Source organism: Pelophylax lessonae, assembly GCF_965119305.1.
Source record: "Pelophylax lessonae genome assembly, chromosome: 1".
NCBI classification, from domain to species: domain Eukaryota; kingdom Metazoa; phylum Chordata; class Amphibia; order Anura; family Ranidae; genus Pelophylax; species Pelophylax lessonae.
The window spans coordinates 294,905,888-294,921,515 of record NC_138768.1 but is presented as its reverse complement, the minus strand read 5'-3'; the positions used below and the strand labels follow the sequence as shown (position 1 = coordinate 294,921,515).

General features: G+C 41.0%; 1 protein-coding gene across 1 annotated transcript in view; it reads left to right on the top strand.

Moving 5' to 3' along the window:
* The window catches only part of GRK3 (G protein-coupled receptor kinase 3), a 539,783-nt gene that overhangs the window by 338,846 nt on the left and 185,309 nt on the right, over window positions 1-15,628 (top strand). The window contains exon 4 of the mRNA XM_082258195.1: window positions 12,242-12,343. Within this exon, the coding sequence (XP_082114321.1) occupies window positions 12,242-12,343 (102 nt within the window). The remainder of the gene's footprint in view (window positions 1-12,241; window positions 12,344-15,628) is intronic.

Sequence of the window (15,628 nt, the reverse complement as noted above, 5' to 3'; positions counted from 1 at the left end):
GCGGGGATGGGCTGATGGTAATGCCATCGATATTGACAGAGAAATCAGGGGAAGGGGCACGTGGTGGAGGAGAAATTATAAGCTTGGTTTTGGATGGATTGAGTTTGAGGAAGTGGTGAGACATCCAGACCGATATATCTGATAGTAAATTAGTGATGCATGAGGAGACTGAGGGAGAGAGCTGAGGGGTGGATAAATATATTTGGGTATCGTCAGCGTAGAGATGGTATTGGAAGCCGTGGGAGGCTATCAACTGACCCAGAGAGGAGGTGTAGATTGAAAATAGGAGGGGTCCAAGAACAGAGCCTTGGGGGACCCCAACAGAAAAGGGAAAAGGCGAGGAGGAAGTAGAATTGTACAGAACGCTAAAGGTGCGGTTGGATAAGTAGGAAGATAACCAGTGAAGAGTACAGTCACGGAGACCAAAGGCATGGAGTTTTTTGAGGAGGAGGGGATGGTCAACCGTATCAAAAGCAGCAGAAAGGTCCAGAAGTAGGAGTACAGAATAGTGTCCATTGGTTTTGGCCGTTAGTAAATTGTCTGTCAGTTTTAGGAGAGCAGTTTCAGTGGAGCGTTGAGGCCGAAATCCAGACTGAAGGGGATCAAGGAGGCTATTCTCGGCAAGGTGGTCGCACAGTCGGTTGTAGACTAGACGTTCGAGGAGTTTGGATGAAAAGGGGAGCGAGGAAATAGGGCGTAGGTTGTTCAGATCGGTTGGATCCAGTGAGGGCTTTTTTGGTATGGAGCTGACTAGTGCATGTTTTAGAGAGTTGGGGAAGATGCCAGAAGAGAGGGAGAGATTGAAGATGTGGGTTAGAGAGCGTAGAATAGGGCCAGAAGGTGAACATAGCATTTGCGAGGGAACAGGATCCAGAGGGCAGGTCGTTAAGTGGATGTTAGCAAGTAGTTTAGCAACCTCATCTATAGTGGCAAGGTTTAATGAGGGAAGTAATGATCGCACCTGTGGGCATGAATCATAAGGCATGGAAGGTATCTGAACAGCAATGATCTCCTTACAAATTGTATCAATATTCTGTTTGAAGTGGTAGGCAATCTCCTGGGTAGTGAGTGAGTGGGTGGGGGTAGTGGAGGACGGAGTAGAGAATTAAAGGTAGCGAAGAGTTGCCGGGGGCGTGATGACAGGCTGTTAATGATAGTGATAAAATAGGTCTGTTTGGCAGTGTGGAGACTGGAATTGTATTTTTGGAGGGCAGATTTATATCGGTTGAAATCCTTCTGAGACCTAGGCTTATGCCATAGGCGCTCAAGAGCACGGCTATGCTTTTTCAGACTTCTAGTGTTATCTGTTTGCCAAGGTTGAAGGGGTCAGGCCTGATTCGGTGTGTGGTGAGGGGGTCAGTGTGTCCGGGAGGCTAAGAGTGAAGCGTTGTAGACAGAAGTGGCTAGGTTGATGCAGGACAGGGGTGCGATTTTGTCATAGAGGTGGTCGGTAGCAGAGTAGAGAAGAGGAGGGTTGAGATGGTGTAGGTTTCTGCAGGTAACTGTAAGGTAGCTGGAGGGAGAGGAGATGGAGGAGAGGGAGAGAGTGAAACTAATAAGGTAGTGATCAGAGAGAGGGAAAGGATTGTTTGAAAGGTTGTGCGGAGTGCATAGGTGGGAGAAAACAAGGTCAAGGATATTTCCTTCAGAGTGAGTAGAAGCATGTATCCATTGCTTCAGGTCAAAGGAGGAGGTTAGACTGATAAGTTTGGAAGTGGTAGGAGTATTGGTATTAATAGGGATGTTGAAGTCGCCGAGAATGATTGTGGGGATTTCGGAAGAGAGAAAGTAGGGTAGCCAGGCAGAGAAGTCATCAAGAAAGGTTGATACTGGTCCAGGGGGGTGGTAGATCACAGCTATCCTTAGAGAAAAAGGGGAGAAAAGACGAATGCAGTGTACCTCCAATGAGGAGAGTGACAGAGAGGGAGGTGGGTGAAGTACCTGAAAGGTGCTATGTGGGGCTCGAAGGATGCCGACACCCCTTCCCTTGTGTCCATTGGGTCTAGGGAAGTGAGTCCATAGAAGACCACCTTGGGATAGGGCAGCAGAAGACGCAGTGTCGGATTTGTGAAGCCAGGTTTCGGTGATGGCAAGTAGATTAAATGAGTTAACGATGAAAAGGTCATGGAGAGAGGTGAGTTTATTACAGACAGAGCGGGCGTTCCAAAGAGCGCAAGAGAAAGGGAGTCTGGTCTTGGGAAGAAGAGAGATGGGAACTAGATTGTGCTGACTGCTGCTGCAGCCATAGGATGCAGGGTAAGTGGTGTGTTGAGCACAGATAAATGATGGAGGCCCAGGGTTTGGGGATATGTCTCCAGAGGTTAGGAGAAGCATAAAGGTGAGGGTGGTAATATGAGAGTGTGATTTATATGAAGGGACATGCCCCAGTGTCCTGGAGGATTTGTGTGCGTGTGGATTTGGAAGTAGCAGGAGATGGTGAGTGCAGTAAAAAGGTGAGGGTGATGTATATAAGCTGTGGGGTGAAGCAGAGAGAGTTTAAGGATAGAGGACACTGCTGTCAGAAGGAGTGGTAGAGAGTGCATTTTACAAGGAGAGAGCTGAAGGGGTAAAAAAGGTCACCTGCAGTCTATGTGGTGTATATCTCAGCCTTTCCTGTGTTCATTCACTTTGTGCATTCTCAAAGTGCAGAATCAGAAGTGCTCCCACTTATAGAGATCACCCCACTTTGAGAAGAGAGCCCCAAAAGCAAACGTGCCACTTGCAAACGTGCCTTTGCAAGGAGATGCTTACTTAAATACTGTTAATTGATAAGCACCCACCCCCATCACTAACTAATCAAGAGGTAATTATGGTAATTATTGTGTATATAGTGGTATACTGGCTTTTACCTTTGAACACCGAAATGGTTTTATGTAAAATGCCATTGAAACGTGCAGGCTTTCCCTATTTACTAGGACGTGAGGTGACTATCCTGAAGTTACATTTGACTTTGTTTCACTTGTAGGTCATTTTAAACCGTGCACTGCCATATTTTTTATATTCTTTTTTTTTTTTTTCTCAATTATATTTTTTATCATTATACAATACATCAAAAACATTTCATTGTTATTTCATATTTACCCCACTCCGAGAGAGTGTATATTTCTAAATAGAGTATAATGTATATTCATTAACATATGCCCTTAAGATGGAAGGGAGAGAGAGGGGCAACCCCAAGAACCCCCCAACAAACGGAAAAACCGGGGGAGGGGAAGGCCCACAGTGCACAGCCCCAGATGGCAACAGGGCCACACCGAAAGCACATGCAGACCAGCAAAACACAAGATGGAAAAGAGGCAGAAACAAAGATGGCCACACTGACAGAAAAAGAAGGAACAGAGGACCACCCAGTCCGCCCCCCTAGAGGAAAATCCCCCCAAGAAAGATCCACAACCCTCCACCCCACTCAGGCCAGGGGGGGGCGGCCGCCCCAAGCCCAACAACCCAGCGCACCCCACGCCGGAGCAGCCGCCCGCCCCAACCACCCCCCCGGCCGGAATGCGCACCCCCCCAGGGCAAGAAAGGCCACCACCGGGGCCCCGCACCCGCGGGCAACAGCCACACGTCGGCCAAGTGGCAGACACAAGCCCCCAATGTCCAGGCCCCGCACGCGCCCAACCACCTCCCACCCGGTCCCCCCAACACAAAAAGCCCCGCACCCGCAACGCACCAGACACACAACCCCCCCGGCCCCGCAGCCCACAAAATGCCGGGGGCGAAAGACCCCACCACCGGGAAGCCCAGCCGAATATTTTTTATATTCATCTGACAAGGATAAGCCAAACTGTTCTTTCTACTGAATTTACACATTTTCTGTAAATGCTAGAGTAGCAGTCTTTCTAGTACATATTTCTAACTCTACGTGACCCTTGTATCTGGACCATGAAGTATCCAGGCACTTATTTCTCTTGGCTATTGGAAATTTGATAAATCTGGCAAATCATCTACTGTACTTTATTAAACCAGAGCTGCTTTGCGCTTCCATATACATAACAGAGAATGATTAGCAAGTTAATTTGTGTCTAGCTGATTATAATGTTGCTTGGTATTAATAAGTCCTGCAAAGCTTTGTGTCAGGTAGGATATTGACTGTAATCTTCCGCTTGTCCATTAGAGGTAATTAATATGCACATATCTTCTTCCTTCATAATGAACTTGCATTCATTTCGGAAATTTAGAAATATGTGAATGGCTGAATCCACATCATTGCTGCCAGACGTTACATAATCTAAATACATATGCACTGCCTGAAGCCATGTAGAGGTAAAACATCTGATCTGAAAGTAGTTGGAGAAAGTAGCTTGGTGAACAGCTACACATTTCATTGGATTATATGAAATCTTTGGAAATGCTCCTGTTTTTCAGGTTTTTAGTGAACGAATTAGTTCAATATTATTTAACAATAGAAAAATACGATTTCTTTGTATGTAACGATAAGCAGTTTAATCCCTCCATTTTCTTTGTATGTCCTGTGTTTCTGTGCACAAGGAATTAAAGATTTGTGAATCCCTGGGCAGCAGATTTCATACCAGACACTGTCACATTATTGGTCCCTCAACATGGTCAGAAATGCACAGATTGTGCAAAAAAACGTGCATTATGAAGATAAATATAAAGTAATTAAATAGTCAGAGGCCTAGGGCCTCTCAGGGCATTTTAGGAGCTTGTTGTTAATCAGGGCTTCCTCCACCTTATCTGGCCAAACCTGACAACATTAGCCTTGCTATTTATGCCTGTGGAAAGCTTGGGCAATTTCTAAACCAAGTTCTGGTATCAAATGTATTTAAATGTATCTTTTACTGTATAGAATATTTTTTTTTTCTATTCCGATTTTTAGTTATAAAAAAGATTTTGTAACAAATACAAAAAAAAAAAAATTTACAGGACAACAAAGCACCAAAAGAAAAAAAGTGAATAACAAAGCCAATACATATATTCAGCACCATGGGGTATAGCAAAATACTTCATATAACATTTATAGTGCACTAGTATGTTGTATAGATAGTGTTTTAAAGCTTTATAACAAGCTATCCCAACAAACTTAAAACATACCCAACTCCTATTATGAAACATGGATAGAACGCATTGCGTCAATCCATTGTTTCCAGATTTTTTCATATTTATGAGAAGCTTTACAATGGACATATGTATACTTCTCAAACATTACATGTTTATTAATTTCCAGTATCCAGTCTCTTAAGGGTAAGAGAATCAGACAAAACCCAACTTAATTGCCACAAAAAGTGATCTTGCAATTTCTAATACTGTACTTGGACAGATTTTTGGAATTCACATACCTCAATAGGCATAGAACAGGGTCTAAAGCCAATGCAGAGCCGTATACAGTATTTAGAGTATCTTAACACCTCTAACACAAAAAAAAAGTGTTTGAGCTACTGACTAAAAAATAGACCATGAGTTCAACTTTTAGGCTAACTTAACTTTCTGCCTACTTGTACTGGGTCAAGTAGGAACAGATCAGCAATCATAGTTTTTTTTTTTTTGTAGTATATGTTGCTTTTATTTTTTTTGTAGTATATGTTGCTTTTAATATTATTGAACTATAGACCTAACATTTTGTTGACTTGACTGATTTATTAGAGGATAGTACGTGAGGCGCTCATTAGAGGATGGTACTAAAGGCCCGTACACACGTAGGGATTGTCGGCCGTAAATATTCGGCCACCGTCCGATCGGCCGATTGTCGGCTTGTTAGTATGATGCTTCCGACAACCGACTGCGACTTTTCGGCCGAACAGAATCTGGCGTGCAGACTTGAAAATTTTTATTGGCCAACACCAGAACGGCCGATTGTTCCTCAGTCAGTACAGAATTCGGCTGACAAACAGCAGATGAGCAAGACTGGGCATGCTCAGAGAAGAAAAAACACACAGAAAGTTAACCATCACATGACATCACTTCTGCAGTCGGCTGTTGTTGGCCGACAAAATTTGCGTGCAGTCTTTATCACTTTTCAACCGACAGGACAGCACCGGACAAAAGACGGCCGATCGCTCGGCCGACAATTGCTACGTGTGTACGGGGCTTTAAAGCACTTGGATGAAATGCAAGGGTCTTTCAGGAGTCCAGAAACTCATTGACCTTTTATACACACACACTAATTACAAGCAAACAGATCACAGGTGAGGATAGTTACCTTTTATAACCATACAAACCTGTTTGTGCCAACTTGTGTGCATGTTATCAGGCCAAAATCACCAGGGTGTGTAAACTTTTGATCAGGATCTTTTGGGTAGTTTCTGTTGTTATTATGATTTAAAAATAGTAAACACAGTTGATTGGTAATAAATGGCTTCAGCCAAACACTACCCATGAGTGAAAGAAAAGTTTTTGTGTTATCATTCATATTCTCAGAAAAATGGCCTAGAAATCATACATTCATCCAGGGTATGTAAACTTATGAGCACAATTGTACATTGTCCGTTTGTGGTCCAATTTGAAAAGCAGGGCTTTGAGTTTAGGAATTGGGGTATTGAGCTGAATGTGATTGCTAGAATTGGCACAAGATCTGTGAAAGCATCAGAATTAAGAGATCTGAGGACTGGAATTTTCCCAGGCTTCTAGACCATCATGTATCGCATTGATTACAGTAGCTGTTATTTCTGAGGTACTTACCTCACTGCCTGTAACAGCAAATAGCTTTCATCTTCATTCACTATAATTGACTGTATTTGGATAGCAAAATATAGTCTTCAGTTTTCCTTCATTCATTGTATGATTCAGGACTTGATGGAATTCTTGCTACTTAACTTGGCCTACTTGACAGCTTATTTACTTAGGGTTGCTGAGTACATGTCCATAAACAGGCTCACTACCAACTAAGAAATATCATTGTTGACCTCCTCTGATATCATGCAGCTTCTTTTTTAGTCTTTTTTTTTTTTTCCTCACTTTGGAGGCTGACAAACATCTGCTTGAATGTTAAATAACCGGTACAAAATATTTGGTAAAGTGAGGTTCCCTTAGGTGGGGGACGTGGTTCTCACAAAAGGACGTCTATTGTCTCCAGCATTTTATGGAACTCAACTAGAGTCATTAAGTGTCCATATGGTTACTATTTGGCTGTTGTTGTGGATGGCAATATGTATTGCAGCTCGGGCCAATACTCCTAGGAACACTGGCCCAGTTTACCTATGTATGGACAGCTAACAGGGATCCTATTTAATACCATGATATAGCCTATATTTAAAGAGTTAATGAGAGTCCCTTAACTAACCTCCTGTAAAATAAAGATTTGTAAACAGGTATGTTTGGCTGTGATGGATTTCTCCATGCTACCACTCTTTGAGCATTCTCATTTTTTATATTTTTACATTTTTTATATTGGTTATGTGATTTTACTATGATTTAAGTGTCTTTCTTCATTAAGTCTGTTAACCACTTTAATACAAGGAACTTTCACCCCCTTCCTGCCCAGGTCAATTTTCAGCTTTAGCGCTGTTGCATTTTGAATGACAATTGCGCGGTCATGCAACACTGTACCTAAACCAAATTTTTGTCATTTCTTTCCCCCACAAATAAAGCTTTCTTTTGATGGTATTTGATCACCCCAAGGTTTTTTCTTTTTTGCTAACCAAAAAAAAAATACCTAAAAGTTTGGAAAAAAAAAAGTTTTTTGTTTATTATAAAATGTGGTAAGTAAATTTGTTTTTTCCTGCACTGATGAGGCACTGATGGGGTGGAACTAATGATGAGACACTGATAGGGGGCACTGATATGCGACACTGGTGGGCGGCACTGATGGGCACTGGTGGGCGGCACCGATGGGCAGCACTGATAGCAAATGATGGGCACTGGTGGGTAGCACTGATAGATGGCAATGATGGGCACTGGTGGGCGGCACTGATAGATGGCAATGATGGGCAATCAATGTAATCAATAAGACCTAATTACCACTCCAAAATGGCTGTTGGCTCACAATGGTCGTTACCGGAGTCCTAAGATGGCTGCCTTTCCCAAAATGGTGGCTGGTTAAGGAGGAGCTTGCGTCTGGCATCCTTAAAGTTTTTCTAAGCGTCAGGCGTAAAATGGGGGTTTGAGATAAGGTGGAGTATGATGAGTGTTGATGGGTGTGTGTCCCCATGTGTCATCTGGGTTCTCCTATATACTGTATAGGTCAAAAAGGCCATAAAAATTATAATAAGCCGAACCCAGAAGGGGCTAACTTCTTCCCACTGGTTGGGGTAGATAACCATTAACTGGTTGTGTAATAATGCAACTACCTCTTCTAACCATCATGTATGTCAGGGAGCAACAATATTTGATAGAAATTACTACATTAATTTGCAGAGGTGGGGGACTTGAGTCACATGACTTGACTTAAGTAAGACTTAAGTCACCAGTTTGAGGACTTGAGACTTGCTTTACTAAAATTATTTGACTTGACTTGACTTTGACTTGAGACATATGACTAGAAATGACTTTACTTTTTTTAGTTGTTAAATATTTGCATTTTCTCAAGATGTGTTAAAGCAAAATTAATGTGCCTGTTATGTTTCTGACACCACAGTCACTTAAAACACCTCAGTGTGTTCTGATTTTTAGGACCCTGGCTGTTTAACCACTTGCCGACTGCTCACATGGAGCGTACTGCGGCAAAGTAACTCGTTATCGTCCAGCGACGTAGGTCTACGCTGGACTCCTCCCCTTGTGGGCGTCGCGCGCGCGCCGCCGGAGGCTCGCTCCCGCTGTATTCAGACACAGTGGGAGTCGAGTCGGGCCAGGGGAGGAGAGGCGCTGATCACCGCCGCTCTTCCCCGATCTTCGGGGATCGAGTGAGGAGATCCGTCCGCTTGTGTAAACAAAGCGGGCGGATCTCCTATGTGACAGACAGTCACAGATTACAGGATTCAGCATAGCTGAACCTGCGATCTGTGCCTGTGTCACACAGTCCCCTCCCCCCCACACAGGTCCGTAAGCACCAGGCATACATTAACCCCTTAATCACCAATAAGTTAACCCCTTCCCTGCCAGTGTCATTTTTATAGTAACAGTGCATATTTATAGCACTGATTACTGTAGTAATGTCACTGGTACCCCCAAAAGTGTCAAAAAATGTCAGGGGTCCGATCTGTCCGCCGCAATGTCGCAGTCCCGCAAAAAAAATCGCAGATCGCTGCCATTATTAGTTAAAAAAAAAACAATAAAAATGACGTAAATTTCCCGTAGTTAGTAGCTGCGATAACTTGCGCAAACCAATCAAAATACGCTTATTGCGGTTTTTTTTTTTTACCAAAAATATGTAGCAGAAAACAAATTGGCCTAAGGTGTAAAAAATTTAGATTTTAATATTTTTTTTTTTGGGGGAATTTCATATAAAAAAAATTGAAAAATATTGTTATTTTTTCAAAATTGTCGCTATTTTTTTGTTTATAGCGCAAAAAGTAAAAATCGCACAGGTGATCAAATACCTTCAAAAGAAAGCTCTGTTTGTGGGGAAAAAAGGACAAAAATGTAATTTGGGTACAACGTTGCACGACTGCGCAATTGTCCGTTAAATTAATGCAGTGCCGAATCGCAAAATATAGCCTGGTCAGGAATGGGATAAAATCTTCCAGTCCTAAAGCGGTTAAAAATACGCTCCTTGAGAATTTTTTTGTCAAAGACATGTAGCTAAATACATTTTGGCCTAAATATATGACAAAAATTTAATATATTGGATATTTTTTAACTGTCAAAGTAGAAAAATATTGTTATTTTTTTTCAAAATTGTCGCTTTTTTTATTAATATCGCAAAAAATGAAAAGCGCAGAGGTGATCAAATACCACCAAAAGAAAGCTCTGTTTGTGGGAAAAATAGGACGTAAATTTCGTTTGGGTACGGCGTTGCATAACTGCGCAATTGTCAGTTAAAGTCGCACAGTGCCGAATCGCAAATAGTGGCTTGGACGTAAAGCAGGAAAATCCTCCGGTCCTACAGTGGTTAACAATGGAAATACTTAACATGTTTTTAGTGACTGTGGTGTTGAAACATGACCGGACGTAGGATTTTGAGCTGTTTGGGCATTCAAAGTGTTTGTTTAATATGCCAAGAAAAAAAGCACTAAGCTGTTTTGTTAATGTTGAAAATAAAAGAAAACCTTTCCTGACACTGACTTTTAACTGATTTAAAGGTGAATATTGGGGTGGATCAGTATTTTGACTTGATTTGTAACTTGACCAAAATAAATGACTTGACTTTCTTGACTTCTAGCAGGGACTCGACTTGTCTTGCTTGCTTTTCGCCACAGTAACTTGGGACTTGCTTGAGACTTGAAGGTTAAGACTTGCTTTTGACTTGCACATGCGTGACTTATTCCCATGTTTGTTAATTTGTAGTAAAAAAAAAAAATACAAATATGCCCAGGTAGGCATGGCCATCTGATATTTGTTTTATCTCTTTGAAAGATTCAGTTCTGGTAACGCCATTTAATGAGTATGCATATTAATACCGTATATATATCTTGGTTAAGAATAAGTGATTTACCTATATATTATCTAAATTGATACACAATAACCTGTAACTATAATTGTTTGACACGTGATATATTCACTCAGAAGATTATCTACTAGAGAATTATTATTAGTAAATAATATAATTATGACATGGTATAGGATCTTAAATATGGAATATAATTTAATCAACTGCTATATAACTGATATGATTTTCAATGGAGGATTGTCCATATAACCATAATTTCCACATCCCCTCTTGGTATATGATGGGACAAGGAGGTTGTAGATGCTTATGATCACATTGAATTCATTTAAAAATACTGTTTGAATAGTTCTAAGTTGATGACCAGAAAATATAAAAAAAAAAAAAAACTTTCTTCCCATGGCTTCTCTGTTTAATTTTCCATAGTTGAGACAATAGTCTGTTAGTTAGGTAACCCATTTTACAGCTGTCTTTGTAAGGCCTGTTAGGAGATGTCTTTGTATGTGAAACACCCCCATGGTCAGGGCACTATGTTCATGGTTCTTAAAATATACTCTCTTTCAATGACCATAGAATATAGTTCGTTATCGCAAAGGTTAGTCAACAACAGCTTGCCACTCTTCAATAAAAAGTAAAAAAAACAATGGAAACAGAAACCTGAGTCTACTTGAGGAGTTTCTACTGAAGGCCTCGAGTTGAACCTTGTCTTTGGGTTCATGCAGTTCATAATTCTTCACATACAATATGAAAAATATGCCTATTTCTTGCAATAGTCCTAACATGTTCTAATACAACTAATATTTGTTGTGTACTTGGGTTTAGATACAGAATTTTATTGAAGAGTGAACATAAAAAAAAATTAAAAATCAGCTTGATGCAGTACATGCTCATGGTTTAAATATAATTTGTAATTTCATATGCACTGATGCTGCCATATTTTCTCATTTATGCAGGCTCTTCTTTCTGCTCTGCCTTGCTGCACAGTTGTTCTGCTTTACTGCTTCTTCTGATAATGCAAGGCTATGACATGGGTGACTCATTGAAAACTGAGTATTCCCTTTGTAGCTAATATTAAAATGTTAAAAATGATAACACATAACTTAGTAACTAATCTACATACCGTATGTTTAATATGGTAACCAAAATGCATATGGGTAAGCTTGTGAAAATGTGAATCATATCAAAAATGAAACATTGCAATATGGTCTGAAAGCATGTACTTGTTAAAAATGTACAACATTTGAAGGACTTATTGTCATGGCCTTTCGAAGGTCAATGGACTCAAGCAGCCAAGCCCCCCCCCCCTCCAACAAAAAAAATAAAGGTGCAATGCAATGTTTAGGCCATATCTTTTCCTGTATTCTAGCTAAGGCATTGCTTCCCCCCTCTGCTGGCTAGAGTGCTGGAAGGCCGTAAGGAAAACATCCCAAAAACACCACCAGTCTTAGGCTCCATGCACACTGGGCTTAAAAAAGACACCAGTTCCCCTGGCAGGAAAAAACGCTTATATAGAGCGCTTTTGTACACCGTTTAGGAGACGTTAACGTTTTTTCTGCCAGAAAGCTCCAATCAGAATTGCAAACCAGAAGGTTTTTTTTTTTTCCTGCCTCTAAACGTTGAGCTCAAAGAATATAACTCCTGTAGAAGCAGCAATTTTTAAGCCAGTGTTCATGGAGCCTTAGATGTACTCCTGCATTTAAGCTTATGTCTGTGAGGCCATATTCAAGTAAGGTACTTTGTAATTCTGAATAGCGAAGATTATACAGTTGACTTGCTACATTTATTACCTCTCTGCCTTTTCAGATAAAAGAGTATGAGAAATTGGATTCAGAGGAGGACCGCCTTTGTAGAAGTCGACAGATTTATGACACATACATTATGAAAGAGCTACTATCCTGTTCACATGTAAGTATTAACATCTATCTGCCTATCTGTCTGTCTATCTGTCTATACATGCCTGCCTGCCACTGTTTATATCTCATTTCTGTCTACATCTGTTTGGGGTCAATTTACAAACGGATATTGCATGAGATAATTGGGTCATGTGACACATTTAACCCAAATATCCCATGTGATATGAAAAAGGTCAATTCACTACAGGGTTACCCCAGTGGGTGCCGGTTCCTCAACAACCAGCAGCTCTAAGCTGAACTGTCACATTTAGAAGTGGTAGACATACTGTGCAAAAACGTTAAATACTGCAAATTAAAAAAAAATTAACTCATGCAGTATTTAATGTGGGTTTTTTTGTGAATTTGCACATTCATGGCAAATTCATAAATTCATAAATTTTGCATTAGTTATTGAAATCCAATAATCATGTGGTATTTAACGCTTAGTGAATTGATCCCTTTGTCCCTTACTTAAAACCCAACTCTGAGCAAAATATTTTTTTCTCCATGCAGTGGGTCTGTGCACTGCACCGATCAACTGCTCAATCACTCAAGGGCTGAGCAGAAAGCATATACTCAACATATCTTTTGGAAAATAGGACTCCCCCCCCCCCCCCTAATGATCCAGCGGTGGGACTGTTCCTTGTCTTTGGAGCTTGCTCTGGGAATGATGACATCAGGAACAGTCCACTATTCAACACCACTGGAGCATGGGAATGCCCGACCAGTCTTGTTCTGGGAGGATGAGGTGAATATGTCTCTGCTCTTCTCCCCCTAGAAAAAAATGAGCTGTTAACCCATAGAGTGAGGGCACAGCCCCACCGCATAGGAAGAAAAATGTTTTATTTGCCCAGAGTTGGGACTTACAGCTGAATTCCAAGCAAACAGCACACACACACACACACACTGCAGAAAATAATTATTTGATCGCCTGCGAATTTTGTAAGTTTACCCACTTACAAAGAAATGAAGGGTCTATAATTGTTATAGGTATATTTTAAATGATAGAGACAGAATATCAACCAAACATCCAGAAAAAACACTCGATACAAATGTATTAAATTGAGTTGCAGTTCAGTGAGTAAAATAAGTATTTGATCCTGAAGCAAAACATGACTTAGTACTTGGTGTGGAAACCCTTGTTGGCAAGTACAGAGGTAAGACGTTTCTTGGTTTGCACACATCTCAGGAGAGATTTAGGTCCACTCTTCTTTACAGATTTTCTCTATATCTTTAAGGTTTCTTGGCTGTCGCTTGGCAACTCAAAGTTTCAGCTCCCTCCATAAATTTTCTGTAGGATTAAGGTCTGGAGACTGGCTGGGCCACTCCATGACCTTAATGTGCTTCTTCTTGAGCCATTTCTTTGTTGCCTTGGCAGTATTTTTTGGATCATTGTCATGCTGGAAGACCAATCCACGACCCATCTTCCGTGTTCTGGCTGAGGGAACAAGGTTTTCATCCAAGATTTTTGCAATACATGGCCTCATCGATTGGCCCCCCAAGCGGCAAAGTCAGCCTGTACCTTTAGCAGAGAAACAGCCCCAAAGCATAATGTTTCCACCTCCTTGCTTGACTGTAGAGATGGTGTTCTTAGGGTCATAGTCAGCATTTCACTTCCTCCAAACACGGCGAGTCGAGTTAATGGGAAAGAGCTCAATTTTGGTCTCATCTGACCACAGCTCTTTCTCCCAATCCTTCTCTGAATCCGTTAGATGTTCATTGGCAAACTTTAGACGGGCCTGTACATGCGCCTTAAGTGGGGGGGGGGGGGGGTAGGTGCTGCAGGATTTCAATCTATAGGCATGTATTGTGCTACTAATGTTTTGTTTGGTGAATGTGGTCCCAACTGCCTTGAGATAATTCACAAGCTCCCCCCGTATAGTTCTGGGTTGATCCCTCCCTCACTTTTCTCATGATCAGCCTTACCCCAAGAGGCAAAATCTTGCATGGATAAGAGGGAAATCGGTGGTTATTTTGTATTTCTTCCATTGTGCGAGTAATCACTCCAACAGTTGTCTCCTCACCAAGCTTCTAGCCGGATCATCTTGTAGCCCATTTCAGCTATGTGCAGGTTCCTGGTGTCCTTTGACAGCTCCATATGAGCACATACTGTAGCCAGTCTGTGGGAGACAGAATTATTGTTAGCTGGTAGGGGATAAAATACTTATTGTACTCACTGAACTGCAACTCAATTTACAACATTTGTATCACTTTTTTGGGGTTATTGGTTGATATTCTGTCTCTATCATTGAAAATACACCTATGATAAAAATTCTAGACCCTTCATTTCTTTGTAGGTGGACAAACTTACAAAATTTGCATGTATGTGTGTGTATATATGTGTGTATGTATGTATGTGTGTGTGTGTATGTATGTGTATATATATATATATATATATATATATATATATATGAGAAAAAGTCCACAGGGATTGCTGCACAAATATTCTTTCTTTATTAGAAAAACATCCAAAAGTACATAACAGTACAATATCAGAGTATTTCGATAGTAACGTTTCGGACTCCAAAGTTAACGTCCTTCCTCATACAGAAATACATTTCAATGTTTTTCTAATAAAGAAAGAGTATTTGTGCAGCAATCCCTGTGGACTTTTTCTCTTATATATACAGCCTGTGGGATGGCCTGATTGCTTTGCACACGACTTCAACGAACCATTGCTGTTGTGCTGCTCACCATAAGTTTTAAATATATATATATATATGTATGTGTGTTTTTTAGCTTAATGCAGAAAATGTATTAAGGTAAAAAATCCTTCTACCTTTTAGAACCACTTTAGATAAGAACAACAGTAGGGTGCAGTCTGAGTGTAGTATACGAACAGATTTATTGTGGTGAAAAGACATATGGCAACTTACATTGTAACGGTCTCACATTAACAGGGAATCTCAGACCAAGGTAGAAATATTGGGTGGATGGATACACCTTCAGGACCAGGAGAACACACCAGGGGGGGCACCAAACTAAGTGAAGCATTAAATGTACTGAGAAACATGCTCATGCATCTGGGATTGGGAGCCTCTTCCCACTACACGGAGCCTGGAAAGTGAAGGTTTTTTACTTATCTAAGCTGTCATCCAGCTTGATGTCCAGACTTTCCAAGCAGCAAGTGATTTGGTTTTGTGATATTTGTTGCAGGAAGGGTCAGCCCATGTGAACTCTGATTCTCTCCATCGGGAGAAATCCCTTGACTAAACGCCCCTCATGTTGGTAGTGTAACCTGCACTTTGGAGAACCTGGAGAGGCATTTTCTTTGAGAAAGCATTTCATTCCCAATGCC